The sequence below is a fragment of the Pavona decussata genome, unplaced genomic scaffold (genome assembly GCF_977016875.1).
Source record: "Pavona decussata unplaced genomic scaffold, jaPavDecu1.1 SCAFFOLD_130, whole genome shotgun sequence".
In the NCBI taxonomy this organism is placed as follows: domain Eukaryota; kingdom Metazoa; phylum Cnidaria; class Anthozoa; order Scleractinia; family Agariciidae; genus Pavona; species Pavona decussata.
Genome location: NW_028145544.1, coordinates 406,994 through 422,803, shown reverse-complemented (window position 1 = coordinate 422,803; position 15,810 = coordinate 406,994). Strand labels below are relative to the sequence as shown.

Here is a 15,810-nt window from a genome sequence, read left to right as displayed (position 1 = left end):
GAGGTCGTGTGTATATTTGGCAGAGGCCGTGTTTATTCAAGTGTGACAGAGGTCGAACTGTAATTTACAAGCCTAGCGTGTGCTTGTTGTGAAGTTTTGTGTTGAATTTGCTACGCTCATTTGGAATAAATAACCTTGTTGTTGTTCCGACAACCCTGCGTTCTGTTTAGACTACGAACTATTCGCCACTCACAAAACGAACTCGTAACACACTTTATAGCCATACAAAAGTTTCCCTTTTAAACATTGATACAAATTCAATTGTTGCCAGTGAACAATATTTTTCTACGCAAGAAAGTTTTACAAACAACAGTTTTATAATAACTGAGTCACACAACGCAGACAGAGATTTCTTGTCTCAGTTGGACTACTTCGGTTACAAAGGCTTTTCGGAGAAGGGAAACATGTTTCTAATGTAACAAGAGTTTCTTTAAAACAGTTAAACAAAGTAACGTCTTCAAGAAAGATCTACGAAGTTGCTAAGTTAGTAAGTTACGATTTTGAACAACTATGTCTGACATGAATGTGAAGTTGACCCTCTGGAAACTTATCCAACCATTCACCCCTCCTCCCCTCTGGAATTTCCTGGGCCATTGACCCCCCCACCCCTCTGGAATTTCCAATTCCCTCCGTGGTGGGGGTATGGATATTTTCTGGAACCACACAATGCATACAATGGCAAATTTGGCAAAGAGGGATAGGGGGGACTAGAGGTGATTCAGATATGATTGGTACTGGTTAATTTTTACATTCCCATTAAAGCTTAGGGTATAACTGTCTACAGATGAACATGAGTTTGGTTACCACTGACAAAGTTGACACACAGTAAATACCTCAAAGATGCGATATGAGACTTGGATGATTTTTTTAGGTCATTACTCTACAAAAACAATAAGAGGGAATCAAGTGTTGGTAAAACTACTCTTGCAAATTTTGAAGGAAAAATGACCATATCAGTTAAATTTTACCTGGTGGAATTTATACAAGTCATTTGATTTCTCAAAGAACTTCAGTTGAAGCAGTTCCTTTTCTAACCCTTTTAAAAAGTCCTCATCTGCGATAAAGTTAGGAATAAGGCAGCACTTGAAAGGTACTGTGTGTATGACAGATCCACTATCTATATTGAGAAACACAAAAATGAGATAATTTTTAGTAAAGATGTATTTTTCAAAGCGCAATTGAAAATTACGCCATAATTACTCACCGTTAAAACTCTCTTGATTTCTATACGAGGGGAAAATAGAAACAACTCAATATTATTCTAATATAAGCCTATAATGTAATTTTCATACTGAAACCATGAATGCACATTTGCAAACAAAAATCGTTTCTCAGAACAAACCTAAATGCTTTAGTGAATTTGATTTTAAATTCTTCTTCCAAGAAATATTTACTCAACAGATCGTTTCTGTGATCATTCTTTTGCTGTTTAGCCTCCTTTGATTCAGCGTGTGACGAATTATCTCTCCTTTTTCTCGATGAACTCATTTTGTTTATAGAAAACGTGGGAGAAAATGCAATTTGTGTCAGGCGTTCCAAAATGTAAAAGGCTTGGTTACCCAATCTGGCTGTGTAGCCTCGCTTGTCAAGTAAATTCCAACATGGTGGTAAGTTTCGTTTCGAACCTCTTAACGACCTGTCTTCCTCTTCTGTCTATTCAATCCTGATTTTTCAGTCCTGTTTAATTTGTATAATCCTAACAATCTTTTTCTCGGTTTAAGCTGCCTCTTTCTCTTTTACGGACGGCGCAAAACCACCCGATGGTGAGTGATTAATCCCCATTTAAAATTAAATTTACGTTCAAACGTACAGTCTACGTTTTAGCTTTTTGAGCTCACAGTCGCTGAATATTCATTTCAGTTCAGAATCTTTTAAAGTACATTAAGAGAGTTACATTTGTATAACGTTAGGCTAAATTACAGAATACAGGGCCACTTATTTGCATGATAATAGCATCTGTTGTGTTTAATGTGTCGTTCTTTTGTGTTATGTGTCGTTCTTACTGTATGTGTGTGGACCAAAGTGGCCCTGTATTCTGTAGTTGCTCCCTCAAGTCTGTCAGCTGTTTTCAAAAATAGCTTGCTGGGCATTTTGATTAATCCTTGCAATAAACGCCTTGATTTCCCATTCAGCTGGTGGAATTGAAGAATGGAGAAACTTACAATGGACATCTTGTGAGCTGTGACAATTGGATGAATATAAACCTTCGAGAGGTCATCTGTACTTCCAGAGTAAGTCATTTGTGTTGGTACAGAGCAGTGAATTGTCTTTTAAATTTGAATCAGGGTCATCTTTGATTGTCAATTTAGAAAGGTGTCTGTCTTTGACTATCTACATCTTATGTACCTTCCAATTTTCAAGCCACAGACGATGAGCCTGGGCATAAGCAGTAGATTTGGCAACAATAATATATTATCTGCCCATGATAGGAACATTTGACCATTTTAGTGGACTTTCTAGCCTATTTTCAATGGTATTTAGTGAGACTTTTCATCATCCAAAAGTGCCCTACAGTGGGACATTTGAGCAGAAAATCTCAGCTTGGTTCAGATGCCCTATTTTTGCCCAACCTCCTCACTTTCCCTTCCACCCTCACTTTGAAGAGCATTAAATCACCATTGCTTCCAGTCCTTCAAAGTGACGTATACATGTATCTGGAAATTTTTACACTGGACATTTTAGCTGCTGCATTCTGGCAAATGGTAAGTGCCCTCAGAAAGGTGTCAAGCTTAGGACATCAGTTTTCTTTACGTAGAGGTGCTCAACTTAAACAGCTCAGTACATTTAAGAGAATTGTCAGTTATCAGCTTTATATCTTTTGTAGGATGGTGACAGGTTTTGGAGGATACCGGAATGTTATGTTAGGGGGAGTAACATCAAGTATCTCAGGATTCCAGATGAGGTAAGCAGAATTCTTACAGATAATAGTACTGACATGCAGTTTATTAATGACATTAGAAGGATGTTTGCAATGTGTGGTGGCAGAAAATGTGCATACCTCCCTGATGGAAGGTAACTGGAAATTCCAAAGGGGTGGGGGGGAGGGGTCTCAAGAGCCAAGACTTGCTAAAGGGTAGTATGAAATTAAATTAGAATGTCCAGTAGGGTGGGTTTTCAAACCAAAACTCATCTGTTGGGGAGGTATGGATATCTTCTGGAAAGTACACTCAAGAATGTCTTTCAAGTCTTAATTACTGTTAACTTTTATCCTGTCTTACCTGAAGGTTATAGATATGGTAAAAGATGAAATGGTGAAGCAAGGAAAGAGCCGAGGCACAGGAAGACCAGGTAAAATATTGAAGCAAAACCGTGGGATTTTATGCTGTTGGCAGGCACAGGTTTATCAAACTAATTGGTTCAGAGAAGCTCATATTTCAATTGTTAGGCACAAAAATCACTTTAAAGGGCCCTAGTCAGCCACACCTTTGTTTTTGTTTATATGCAAGAGTTTGGCTATTATATTTTATTCGGAGCATGTCATAATGAACGAAATCACTGCGAAACTACTAAAGATAATGAAACATACATGTACTCTAAGTAACACAACTTACAGTTAAGCAATAACATTTCGCTTCACCATGCAATATCAATAATTTCGATGGCATTGAAAATGGCGGAGGCTGACTAGGGTCCTTTAAAGTAAAATAAATGCCCTTTGTTCTTTTTAATCAATTTAAGAAATAACAACTTCCTTTGCTCATGTTATGTTTATATGTCTTCCTCAGGGCGTGGTGGCCGTGGTGGCGGTGGTGGAGGTCGCGGAGGTCACAGTGGAGGTGGTGGAGGAGGGGGAGGAAGAGGGGGTCCATTTGGTGGGCGTGGTGGGGGCAGAGGAGGGGGAGGGGGGCAAAAGAGAAACAGAGATGATAGTGCTGGAAGGTAACTTAACAGTTGTGAATTGCCTGACATGTCAAAGATTAGAATCCTTTTCTTATATGGAAGACAGCTATTGTGACATGTAAGATAGTGTACTGTAGACACCCAAGTTGCTTATTTACACTCTTTGAATGCCAAAGTCTGCTTGTAAATTGCCTGACTAGTCAAAGATTAGAATCCTTTTCTCATATGGAAGACAGCTATTGTGACATGTAAGATAGTGTACTGTAGACACCCAAGTTGCTTATTTACATGAATCAAACAGAAATTCCAGTTGGGAAATGAACTGATAACCATTTGTCCTTGACCAAGCAATGGCTGGGCTGATGAACCTGCTCTGTTTTTAAGTCTTTCCAGCTGCTGTTGGTGAATTTTGTACTTTTTATTCTACATTTATATAATAAATTTCTAAAAGGTTGGTTTGTGTAAGTGGTAAGCAGCTCTAACCTGTATTGGAATACCAACTTCAGCAAGGTCTCGTTATTTTTAAGAGAAACTGTTTCCCATTAAAAAATACACTATTGTTTGCTTACTATTTTACATTCCAAATTTCTCAAACAATTTTTTCCATGTGTTTGAGGTTGCGGGAAATCACTTTACTGTAGTTAGAGTCGTGAAGTGACCATTCACTTGCAAACAAAATGCTGGAAAAGATAGTAATTAATTGTAATGCTGTTATAAAATTGATGTATTTCTTAATAATATATTGTGCTGTGAGTGAGCCTGTAGTGAAATGTTTATTTAAGAAGTTTTGTATGTTGTAGTTGTACAAATAAAAGTGACGCACAGTATTTGCATAAACATGTGTTTGTTTATTTGGTTCAGTACATAGGATGTTTCAAACCCCTCCAGTCTTTTCAATTGTGCAAATGTACCAGCACTGAACAAACAGAAAGGGAACACCTGCAGTCCTAATCGGGCAATGATATTTTCTTCCTGACAAAGCTGAATTCTTGAAAACGTCGATAATTTCACTTTGTCAAAACAATTATACACAAACAACATCATGGGAGCGTACCACTTAATAGCTTTCATTTGAATGGTCACACTTCAGGATTTCATCCACAGACTCAAAAGTTAGAACCACCTTGTACATCATGACAAACAGCACCACAGGGAAGTACTGCTCAGTAGATTTCAATTGAATAATCAAACATTAGGAATTCATACATAGAATCAAAAGTTAGATTCACTTTGTACAGTATTTGATAAACAGCACCACAGGAAAGTACTTCTCAGTAGCTTTCATTTGAATCGTCAAGGCACTAAAGGATTTTGTGCGTAGACTTAAAAGTGAGCACTGCTGCAAACTGTTTTTACAGTATAACGTCGAATAGCAAGCATGCCCAAGGAAAGTACTAGCTTTCATTTAAATGGTAACACTATGATTGCATCCAGACTCGAAAGTTGTGAAGAATCAATCCTCCGTAAAGGGGACATTTTAGACACGTATGCAATTTGTGTTTTCCATCAAGACAGGAACCTTGGTTAGGCTCCTGATCAAGGCTTATATATAGCATCTTGGCTCACTAGAACTAACACAAGGTTATCGGACACTTCTCAGACGCACTAGATAAGCGCGAATAGGTACTGCTACGATTACTTCAAGACGTTAAGGTCTGTCACTTATCTAAAGCATGCACCGACAGAAAAAAAAAACGTTATTATCAAAATCAAACTAGTACAGAAACAACGATGTTCATATGGCGTGTTCAGTTATGTTGTCTGCCAATTGTGTTCCTTGTTGTTGTTGTTGTTGTTGTTGTTGTTGTTGTTGTTGTTGTGATGGTGCGCTCTACAGCCAGGCAGACACTGCATGCTGGAAATCCCGCGGTTCCTCTTTTGATTCAGTTCTCTCCCGGCCGTGAATGTCCGTTAGAGACTGGCCTATGCTTAAGGTCGTTTCAATAACCGGGGCAGACTGGTGACCATCATCTGGTAACTGCAGAGTTTTCTTGAACCTCAACAGTCGGAAAAACTCGCGCTGGAAAGGGGGACTCAAGGCGCCATAAATAAGGGGGTTGAGAACGCTTGTGGTCTGGAGCAGGAAAGGTATCACCACAGCTAATGCGTGTGGGGCCTTTCTTATGATGACCCTTATGATCAAAATGACCAAAAATGTGGGGAGCCAACATATTGCAAAGGCAAAGACCAAAACGAACAGAACTTTGGACAGGGCGATCTCTTGGACACTGACACCACTGAGGGAAGGAAACACGCCGGCGTTGTGTTCACGAATCGTTTTAGAAACGTGGTAATAACAGAAGCAAACTATTGACAGACAAAGCACAACCACAATGAACACCACCATCAGGGTAAAGACGGTCTCCGCTCCTTCGCTGGCAAAGGTATATGCGCAAATCGATAAGGCGGGGTTGAAATCAAATTCGCCCAAACCAGTAACTGTGGGGTAAAGAACGAAAAGGGCGATCAGAAGCCACAGACAGCCCAGCATGATCAGCAAGCGCCTGCCACCAAAATATTGGGTATACTGTTGCGGTTTTACAACTCTAAAGTACCTGAAAGAAGATAAAAATGTTAAAAGTAAGCGCGGCTGTTCTAGGTAAACCATACGTAGTTCTTTCTACTCTGCATGGATAAAACAAAAAGAAAAATATATATATCGGGTTCTACTGAACTTCATAAGGGATTGGGCCCTAATTTACACATTTTTCAAATTGCGTCATATAAACGGAAAGATCACCAGAAAGATCACATAAAAATTAGTAAGTTTACCAAGTTTGGTTGTGTTTCATTGCATTGCGAGGTAAGGTTCATTTTAAATCAACCTAATCCTTACGAGGCCCCAGTGAGAAGTCTAGAAATTTAATGATATAAAAAATCTGTTACAACTCTTGTAAATGTTATCTATTTAGGTCTGTTACATGTATGTATCTGCCTTATATTGTATAATTTACTACAAAACCAATAGAACCAATGGTGATCTCCCCTGAGAAGCTCTTGCAAGCTTGCTGAGATCATCCTGCTACTAAATAAGAAACTGTAGATGCAATTGATGGAAGAAAGAAAAGTGGCAAAAATAAATAAAGTAAAGTAACCAGGGTGTGACTTGCCAAAGGTCGCTCAAATTCCATACAAATGTCTCTAATTCTGAGATGGCGTCCCCCAAATCCATACTAAGTCTTTAATTTTTCCAAGTTTTTTTTGGTTTGTTTTATCAGTTATATATGTGCTACATAGGGTGGTACATAGAGGACATTTCATCTACAATTACATGTCCCAGTCTATAGGCCACCGTAGCTACACGACTTAGGTGAATTTTGTCCTATTTCAATTTTTTTTTTACCTGTTCACCGCGGTTAACGTCATCGTTGTCATGGACACATAAGCCAAGAAGTGGACCAGGAAGCCACTCAAGCGACATAAGGGGAGACTGTACACCAGTCTTCCTGTTACCATGGTGCTGGCGAACAGAGTTCCTGGGATACATGCGTTCAGTAAATCGGTAACCGCTAGAGCCTTGATGTAAGCGTTCGTGGTGTTTCGCAGGCGAGGATTTCGATGAAGCGCGACTAAAATAAAAACATTACCGATCACTGCAAGAAGAACGAGTACTATGGATGCCACGGATTCAAAAACGACAAGCCCTGTGCTTCTTGTTGGAAGGATTACTTTTGACATCGTTTGGTTCAGTTGAAGGCGTACCTTGCTGAATAAAAAGACTTGCTCATTCAGTCGTTTTTGAAGCAGGAAAACAATCGCCTCTTTAGTGAGCGTTGAGTCAGGTGAGTGCTTATTTTCCGGGGTACATAAGCAGGTTGAATTTCGCCATTTTCACGAATGCAATAACTTGAAATGTGTCAAGTGACACTAGAAGCTTTTACAGTAAAATCGACCACACCTCAATTCATGCAGTTTTGGAAATAGTCGGAAATTTCAAATGAACAAGTCCGAGGGCGACTCCGTGTTAATCAGGCGTCTTTCTGAGATCAGCTGCCAGGCTTCAAAATAGATTTTCGCCTTAAATGTCTCTTTTATATAAATATTTGATTAATTTTCCTTTGCAATCACCACGGTTTGGCCTTCAATTGACATTTTTCTAACATTGAAATGTCGCCTTGAAACAATTTACTTCAGTTCGCTTCCTGCTCTCTGAGTTTTGAGCGATCGAGGTTTCTCGCTGTACGATGCCAGAAACTAGAGAACTGAGGAAATGTCACTGATGGCCTTGGTGAGTTATATTGGTATTTCTCATGTTAAGGACGTCATGTCTTCGGCGATGTATTTCAGTTTCCAATAACTTAATCTTGTGCTGGTCCAACCGCAAAATAACCTGAATCTCAAGTGCACATAAATCAATAGGAAAAGAAAAGTTGTTTATACAGTAATATAATTGTTGTCTGCACAAATGAAAGTAGTGCTTTGAATTGACAGCATAAATCTTTTCCCTATTTCATGTGGCGTTGAATAGATAATTGAAGGCAGGTGATAACAAATGAGCCGAACTCCAATTAAAAGTTAAAGTGTGTCCATGTTAAAAAATTATGACCAGAACATCCCAGATTTTATTCTGATAAATATCGGAAAAAAGCTTAACTAGTAAAGCCCTGATCTCTAAGAAGTGCCTTCATTTGAATGGATATTAAAGCTTTTGATATTGGTATGTTATTCGACACCGACTGAACATGTATTAAAAACACTTTGTATGGAGGCAATTAGCAGAACCACAGGAAAGAAATAGTCGGTATCTGAATCTGCATCACATCACAAAAGTGAAAACCAATACAAGTATTACTTGAATGAAAGAATCGGTTAAATGGTAACAATTGAACAACATATTTTAACTGAATTGCTTAATACCTTTCAAACACTTGGCCAGTTTTTAAGCAGATAAATGTTTTTCACCCACGCAGCGACGGAAAGTGCGCATTAAACAAAATATTAGGCTCAGCGTCAACTCAGCGGGTGTTAATAACTCTTCCGTGGTCATAATGAAAGCGCTAATGACTAGTGTAGACGTATGCAAAAATTGACGATTATTTTCACTTCCATGTGAACTATTATCGTTCTTTTTTGTCTTTCTGAAATGGCTTTAGGCTCTCGGCGGCTTTTTGAAAAGTTTGGATGGCAAGTACTTGTCCGGTTGCTTTTTTTTTATCTTGCCCTTTCAGGAAATTGAAACCTAGTTCCAATTATTCTAAGTAATATGAATGAGCGGAGAAAACCTAAACCCAATTAGAAATTGAAAGCGAATCTTCAAATCTTGCAGGTGGATGCAATGACTGATTTTTTCAACACTAACTTTCCTTCGGACAGCAATTTACTGTTTTAAATACTGTAAGCGGTTGTTAATCTGAGAAGAAAAATTATTTTTATGGTTCAGACGTGCAGTGGAGTCATCAATACAGAGAACAATCCAGGCAAGAGTACGTAACCTCTGTGGATCGAAGTGAATCAGTTCAGTAACCCTATCATGGTTTTCACTATGGTTTGTTAAAGACGGTGTCTCCTTTTGCAACTGCGCATACGCTCTGCGCATCTAGGGAAGGTCTGAAGGTGCCTACTAATTCAGAGGTATTTTTGCGCAGTTTATGATTATGCGAGAAAAGGAGATGTCAGCAAGGGATATTGGAATAGAAAACGAAAATTAGGGGTAGCTGCGTATATTTCAGAGATAATTTTAAAAGCTTGAATTTAGAAAAGGATTTCATGCATTGTTATGTATTTTATAGCTTTTAGAATTATTATTACTTAATTATCTCTGAAGAATCCGTGGCTACTTCCAATTTTCTTTTTGGATTCCAACAGCCCTTGATAAGACCTGCTTTTCTCGCATAGTCATAAACTGCTCAAAAATACTTCTGTATTAGTCGGCATCTTTAATCCATTCACCCCAGTGGCGCCAGGAAGGGCCAGAATTCTTTGTGATTTGATGTCATCAATGTTATCGACCCAAGTGGCTTTTGATAATCTGCCGATGCCGTTGGGATGAGATCTTGCATATCACGGCTAAACTGGAGAACGATCAGATAAATCAAGGTTTTCCGAGAATAAGCAGAATGCTTCTTTCAAATCATCAGCTGCTTTATCTATAGTAAATAGCCCATTTTACAGTTGTGTGCTTAGAGACCTGGTCTTGGATTCTAAGCGAGGCTGGGGGTGATCTTGTTTGGATACAAACCTCACTGCTTTTCATATGTAGATCATACTGTTCTTATGCTAACTATGTGCATTTACATATGAAAAGCAGTGAGGTCTGTATCAAAACAAGGTTAACCCCAGCCTCGCTTTCAATTCAAGACCAGGTCACTAAGCACACAACTGTGAAATGGCCTATTCAACGTGCGGCCGGCAGTTTCCTAAAGTTAAAGAGTGCCACGATATGAAAGGACAGCCAAAATGTTTCTTCATTCGCCTTTTAATTTAACCCATCACTGTACCACAATATTCATATAATTCACTCGTTCCCAAAACATTGTGCCGTTTTCTTTTACAAATCTTTTCCCACGTCGTTGTGACCTGGGAACAAGGTTTACAAAGGTGCTTATCTATCAATATACTATATTTTTATGCTTTCAATACGGTTGTTAAAAGTGATATATCCACCTCATGAACGAGTCATTTCTAATCGGTAGTTTTTTCTTCAAAAAGACAGAACTGAACTTCGTTCATGATCTTGCGGCCTCCGCCTGAAGTTACCGCTTTGTATTCCTGGATCAAGCCATTCATGTACCCAGTATAGTGTGGTGCATGGCGCCTCCAATGTGTTTATGCTTTATTACTTCTTTTGTCCATTTTTCACACTTTAACTGTCAAATGTTTCTGGAATGGATTGTTTCTGACTATCATCTCTTTTTTGTGAGTACATTATCTCAGTTTTTTTTTCTTTTCTTTTTCCTTCATTCTTTCTTCTTCCAAAGCTCTGTTTTTGTTGACTATCATGATCTGTTTTTCCACCCTCGGATGCCAACTTTCTTGCACCACTGAGTTAACCCTAATCGAAGGCTGTCGTCTTCTTCGAGCTCGAACGAGTCTTAACTCGAATTATAAATTGAACTCTGTGAAAACTCGAAGTTCAACAAATCGAACTACAACTTAATTGAAGTCCAACCCAAATTCAACCTCTAATCTAAACTACTTGAAAAGGACAAAGAGTATCTCCGTCCCTATCACATGACGGAAATAGGACGAGGGCCTGCAAAGGGGGGTGCTAGCAGCCATTTTTCAACTTGTACTTTTCACGTGCTTTTGCGGTTTTCTTAATTTGTGTCATATCAACGGTATCCTTCTCATTAGCCGAGCGGTGTCGAGTACCATCCGACGATTTTCGAAGAACATTCGAGTGATTCCAGTTTCTTTCGAGACTTTACGAACACTACTTATCATTGACTGACGACCTTCACCTGTTAGTTAATTCCATGCAGACCCACTGGGATTGGCCATTTCATTTTTGAGAGAGGGGACTTAATTGGGCAAATTTTTTTTGCCAAAATTTATTTTCGTGACTAATGACCTCGTATAAATTTTTTAAATTGGTTTTAAGATATTTTTGTTGTTGTTACACTGTGTATAGTTTTGTTTTTATTTTCCAATAGTTTTGCGGTGGTGTTTGATATTTGTCCAACCGCCCCCTTCTCAAATTAACTAAAAATCAGTTCGCTCTGACGAAGGGCTTACGCTCGAAACATCAGCACTCGAATCTCCTTACGATGGCCAATTTACCTTTAGTTATCAACTCTGTTGATAAACCAAACCTTGTTTCTGCTCCCCACCGATGCAGCACCTCATTTTATTTCGAAAGCAACTCCCTTTCCCAACAATGCCCAGCAGAGACATTTTCAGAGAATCAAGCCTCTTGATGGTATTCAATCTTTGTTTGTATTGTGGTTTTGTAGCACATCTTTCAGCATATTACCGATTTACTAAGCTGCAACGATTATGTCTGTTTGTGGAGGCACAGCTGGGGTACCAGCTTGATGGCTCGTATAGTAGAGTATTTGGCAGCTGGCGATCTCGTTCTTCATTTTCCCAGACAACGAGATCCCATGAGATCCATTTGCTTGATACACAGCCGGACTTGTAGTCTACGGATATTAAGATATACTATAATATAATAACAGATACTATAGTTTTTCCACGTCCGTATAACTTTTTCGCACTAAATTATATATTAGTGCATATTTCAAAACTTTGTCACGGCCGAGAGTCACTTCGCACAAAATTTTAAATTAGCATTTATTTTATATTTTGTTACAGATTAAACTATCTTTAGCACGAGTTATTTTTAGCAGTTAAGCACTCTTTTTGCTGTATGCTAACTCGCGTTAGTGCAGGTACCGAATGAGAACGTCTGGTTTACACAAAACACAAGATTTTGGCCTCATACACTGATTTTGGTCACTTTCACTGTACATCTTTGAAAACAAACTGTTTAGCATGAGGATTTGCTTGGTTGATATTGGCTCAGTTTTGAAGGTAATTATTGTGATCAACATCCTTAAATTATAATATGAAAACAGGAGCACGGAGGAAAAAGCGCCATCAAAAAATGCTTGGATTCGAATTTAGGTCAAGAGCCCCTTTAAATTTTGACAAGAGTTTGCGTGTCGACCATGACGTCAGTTCACGACAGGTATGTCCAAAGTACATCGCGAACAGCCATCACGTACACGGTGTGTACATGTGATTGCATGGGTGAATGGGTTGTTGTTTCACGTGTTAGTGTTAGCAGCCTGCGGGAGACCACCAAGCCGACCGCACGCACGGTGCGCCATCAAAACATACGATGTACCAGTTCAGGCAGACAGGATATGCATTGTACACTGATCATATCTCAGTACATTAATAACTACTGCTACAGTCAGGCTTAAGAGCAGAGCAGTAAGTATAAATACCGATATCTTTGTTTTGTCTGCTTGTCTCTAAAAATAACTTAGATATTCATATTTTCAAATGGAGAAATGTTGACGAGAATTATTTTTCAAATCAAACACTTGAGCTGCAAGCCGCGTCAGATTTTCATGTAAGCTATGGTTGAGCTACGATATAGTAGTTAAGGCCTGATGTTATATGTTGCTAACGGATTTTAGCGTATTCGAATCAATTCAGCAGAATTCAGGAAAATATGCATCGTTTGGCACAGCTAATAGATCTCTTTAGCCACCTGTTTGGCCACCAAGCGTAGCGTGCGTAAAACGAGCTGATTTCCGGTATGAGAAATTGAAAGATGATTAGTCCGACTTTATCCAGTTTAAACGAATCTTTTTCCTTTTGAAACTTTCCAAATCATCAGTCCGATGCATGTAGAACAAGATGATTCACATCTGTTTTGAATCTCATTTTCTGTTGCCCACGTCCCGGAACCTCGTGATTCGCCCTCTTTCATCGGGTTCTTGCAAACCGGATGCAGCAACCTTGGTTGACTTTACTGAGCATAAAAATATTCTACTGAATACAAGGGATGAAGAATAAAACATTGGTTTTCTAGCAACACTGCTAAAGGAACAAAATTAGATAGGATTTTATTAGTTTAATATATTGTGTGTTTTCTAGTTGTTATTATTATTTTTTTGACGTCATGTATTCTTGAAGAGGACACTGCCATCATTCCGGTCAACATACTATGCTTTTGTAAATAACAACTTTTCATCTGTTTATTTTCATTCTCCCTCGCCAAGTTCGTCCGAATGAAATAAAAAAAAAATTTTCTTCTGATTCGGGCAAGACTAGAGACACACACTGAGTGACAGAAAGGCCTACAGCAAATCAAGTTGGCAAAAGAACGAACAATAGTTCGTAATAAAGAAGTGTAAGAAAATTCTTGTACAATACAAAATAATAATAATAATGATAATAACAATCTTTTTACAAGGAGCCCACATCACGAAAGTGATATTCAGTGAGACCTTATACAAGGAAATAAAAAGAAAATTGCACATGCACGTCCAACGAAGGAAAATTTATTTCATTTTTAAATTGGACGTTGGAATATTCTCTGTTCCGTACGGCCTGATATTTCTGCTTTAATAATAATCACTGAAAATTCGAGGAGGATTCTTCATCAGTAGGATCTAGGATGGGTAGAGATCCAAACGATATTTAAGACAAAATGTTTTACTGCCAGACCCTTTTCAAAGCACAGTATAACATGGCAATGCTTTGCAATTTCTTACGCCAGAAACGTTTCTACGCGATTTTGCCTTGCTATGCGGGGGCGATGTAATCATGTATTGTTGACGCTGTTCAAAACAGGGCAGGATATCTGCGTCAGGAAGTCCTTTTGACTAAACCTGTATCCGGTTTTATAAGAATCTGTCAGGTCTTGCCCACGTGACGTGAGAGGGGAAAAAGAAAACTCTAGAGTGACGTGTTTACATGACTTAAAAAAGTTTCATGTATGTTTATTTATTTTGCAGATTTTTTGCCCATCTGCCAGACGTGAAAATTGTAATCCTGCGGAGATCACACCATGTACATAGTTACGTTTCTAAATTTTGAATTTCACCAGAAGAATCCTAAATGTGCGCAATCGATCGTCAAACGCACCTGTGATGAGGGGCATTGTATCACTTTGTTTGGTGAGTGAAAATAATTATTTCTACTTTTAATTTAAGTTTTTTTCTTCCAAGTCCTTCTTTTACTGTTAGGAGTTCCAAAGTAAAATTTGAACAACTTCAGGTTGGCACAAACCGTAAAAACTACATGCAAAATACGCAACACCAAAGCGTCAAGAACTTCCTTTACGTGATCACCTCTCCCTAAAAATCCTAAAGTGCTGAAATCCTATATGTGGTGCTGTTTATTATGCTGTACAGGGAGGTTCTAATTTTTGAATCTGTGGTGAAACTGAAGAGTTTTTCTAGTGTTTTCGGTTTTTTTAGAAAAGAAAATTAAGTACTAAAATTACAGTTTTTTCTCACATTTGGGTGCACTGGAAAGTAAAAGAATTAAATCAAAAACAAATCGAACGAGAGTTAAAGACTAAAATTGTTTATTCAGGACTGAATGGTTGTAATTTGAGATTCCTTTATATTGCAAATGTTTGACATGGATCACAATAAGGTCATACGAACTCTTAAAACGTCATCGCTTCTTACCTACGCTTGAATATTGAGTGTGGTTGAGTGTTGCTACGTTTTAGCCTTGAGCAAAATTCTCACGGCTTCAGTAAGTTTCCAAAGCTGATAACTGTGTTGTCTGTTTTTGTTGATAGCCTCAACGGCAAAAGGGAGAATTTTTCCTGTCCTAGAAGAACCTCGCTCCCAGTTTACCACCTCTGTTGGTAAAAAACCTGCTCAACTCGTTCAAGACCGGATTTCAAAATCAGATGCTCTTATCTTGCTAACGGACAAACCTGTTTATGAAATACCGAACAACTTAAAGAGTGTGAAGGACCATTGCAATGGACGGGTATATTCTTGGTGCTCCTATGGAGTGAGTTGTGCTTTGCTTGGAGGAACTGTTAATAACAAAACAGTGGCTATGCAGTTAAGAGCGCTGCTAGAAGACTCTAATAATTTACTTGTTGGCAGGGTATTACCGCGCCCTTCCAACTTTGAAAAGATGTACAGCGTTGATCCAATCTTTGAAACCGGAGAACCTTGCGTGACGTAACCTCGATACCAGTCACACAAGTGAAAAGAAGCTTTTCAGTTGGTCCCGTGACCCTGCCCGTAACGTTTGTATCAAAAATCAATACAAATATTTTAAAATGTTATTTTCTACTGCTTAAAGTGATCATGTCATCTTTTTCACTACGTAGATTCGAACAATTGAGATGAAGTAATCTTGCGTGACATGCACACCAATACGTATGAAAGAAACTGACTGACAGTATCAGTCAATGTACATAGTGCAAAATGGTGATTTCGTTTTTTTTTATTTAAAGAGAGGAAAACCACATATTTGACAAAAAATTATCGAACATTGCGTGACCTGTACAGGAATAAAAGTCACGCAATCGAAAAAATTGAT

At 38.5% G+C, this 15,810-nt stretch overlaps 4 protein-coding genes across 6 annotated transcripts in view; 2 read left to right on the top strand and 2 right to left on the bottom strand.

The window, feature by feature from the left end:
- Window positions 1-1,592, bottom strand: part of LOC146468467 (prolyl 3-hydroxylase OGFOD1-like) — a 13,844-nt gene extending 12,252 nt beyond the window's left edge. Inside the window, exons 1-4 of one of the 2 annotated variants that reach the window (XM_085124563.1) lie at window positions 1,343-1,592; window positions 1,205-1,224; window positions 969-1,117; window positions 834-880 (exon numbers count right to left, since the gene is read on the bottom strand). In XM_085124563.1, coding sequence (XP_084980689.1) covers window positions 834-880; window positions 969-1,117; window positions 1,205-1,224; window positions 1,343-1,488 — 362 coding nt within the window. In that variant the 5' untranslated portion in view covers window positions 1,489-1,592. The remainder of the gene's footprint in view (window positions 1-833; window positions 881-968; window positions 1,118-1,204; window positions 1,225-1,342) is intronic. The other variant, XM_085124562.1, reaches the window with a different exon arrangement.
- Window positions 1,528-4,177, top strand: LOC146468466 (U6 snRNA-associated Sm-like protein LSm4). Its single transcript, XM_085124569.1, has 6 exons — window positions 1,528-1,607; window positions 1,722-1,763; window positions 2,133-2,231; window positions 2,825-2,902; window positions 3,225-3,288; window positions 3,726-4,177. Exons 1-6 carry the CDS (start codon window positions 1,602-1,604, stop codon window positions 3,881-3,883), a joined length of 447 nt encoding a protein of 148 aa, XP_084980695.1. The 5' UTR covers window positions 1,528-1,601; the 3' UTR covers window positions 3,884-4,177.
- LOC146468465 (melatonin receptor type 1B-A-like) lies at window positions 4,171-8,715 on the bottom strand. Its single transcript, XM_085124565.1, has 2 exons — window positions 7,184-8,715; window positions 4,171-6,395 (listed from the first exon to the last, which is right to left on the bottom strand). The coding sequence occupies exons 1-2, from the start codon at window positions 7,516-7,518 to the stop codon at window positions 5,672-5,674; spliced, it is 1,059 nt and encodes a 352-aa protein (XP_084980691.1). The 5' UTR covers window positions 7,519-8,715; the 3' UTR covers window positions 4,171-5,671.
- On the top strand, window positions 7,521-15,810 carry LOC146468464 (uncharacterized). Of its 2 annotated transcripts, none has more exons than XM_085124568.1 (3): window positions 7,521-7,622; window positions 14,253-14,414; window positions 15,050-15,810. In XM_085124568.1, exons 2-3 carry the CDS (start codon window positions 14,306-14,308, stop codon window positions 15,448-15,450), a joined length of 510 nt encoding a protein of 169 aa, XP_084980694.1. In that variant the 5' UTR covers window positions 7,521-7,622; window positions 14,253-14,305; the 3' UTR covers window positions 15,451-15,810. The 2 variants fall into 2 exon arrangements, with proteins under 2 accessions (XP_084980694.1, XP_084980692.1); XM_085124566.1 differs by lacking the exon at window positions 7,521-7,622 and adding an exon at window positions 12,591-12,717 and having other exon boundaries at window positions 15,050-15,809.

Coding starts and splice junctions, on each gene's coding strand:
- LOC146468464 (XM_085124568.1), top strand. CDS start 14,306: ATGTACATAGTTACGTTTCTAAATTTTGAATTTCACCAGAAGAATCCT. Junction 14,415..15,049: donor GCATTGTATCACTTTGTTTG/GTGAGTGAAAAT, acceptor TTTTGTTGATAG/CCTCAACGGCAAAAGGGAGA.
- LOC146468466 (XM_085124569.1), top strand. Junction 2,232..2,824: donor AGGTCATCTGTACTTCCAGA/GTAAGTCATTTG, acceptor TATCTTTTGTAG/GATGGTGACAGGTTTTGGAG. Junction 3,289..3,725: donor CCGAGGCACAGGAAGACCAG/GTAAAATATTGA, acceptor TGTCTTCCTCAG/GGCGTGGTGGCCGTGGTGGC.
- LOC146468465 (XM_085124565.1), bottom strand. CDS start 7,518: ATGTCAAAAGTAATCCTTCCAACAAGAAGCACAGGGCTTGTCGTTTTT. Junction 6,396..7,183: donor ACGTTAACCGCGGTGAACAG/GTAAAAAAAAAA, acceptor ATCTTCTTTCAG/GTACTTTAGAGTTGTAAAAC.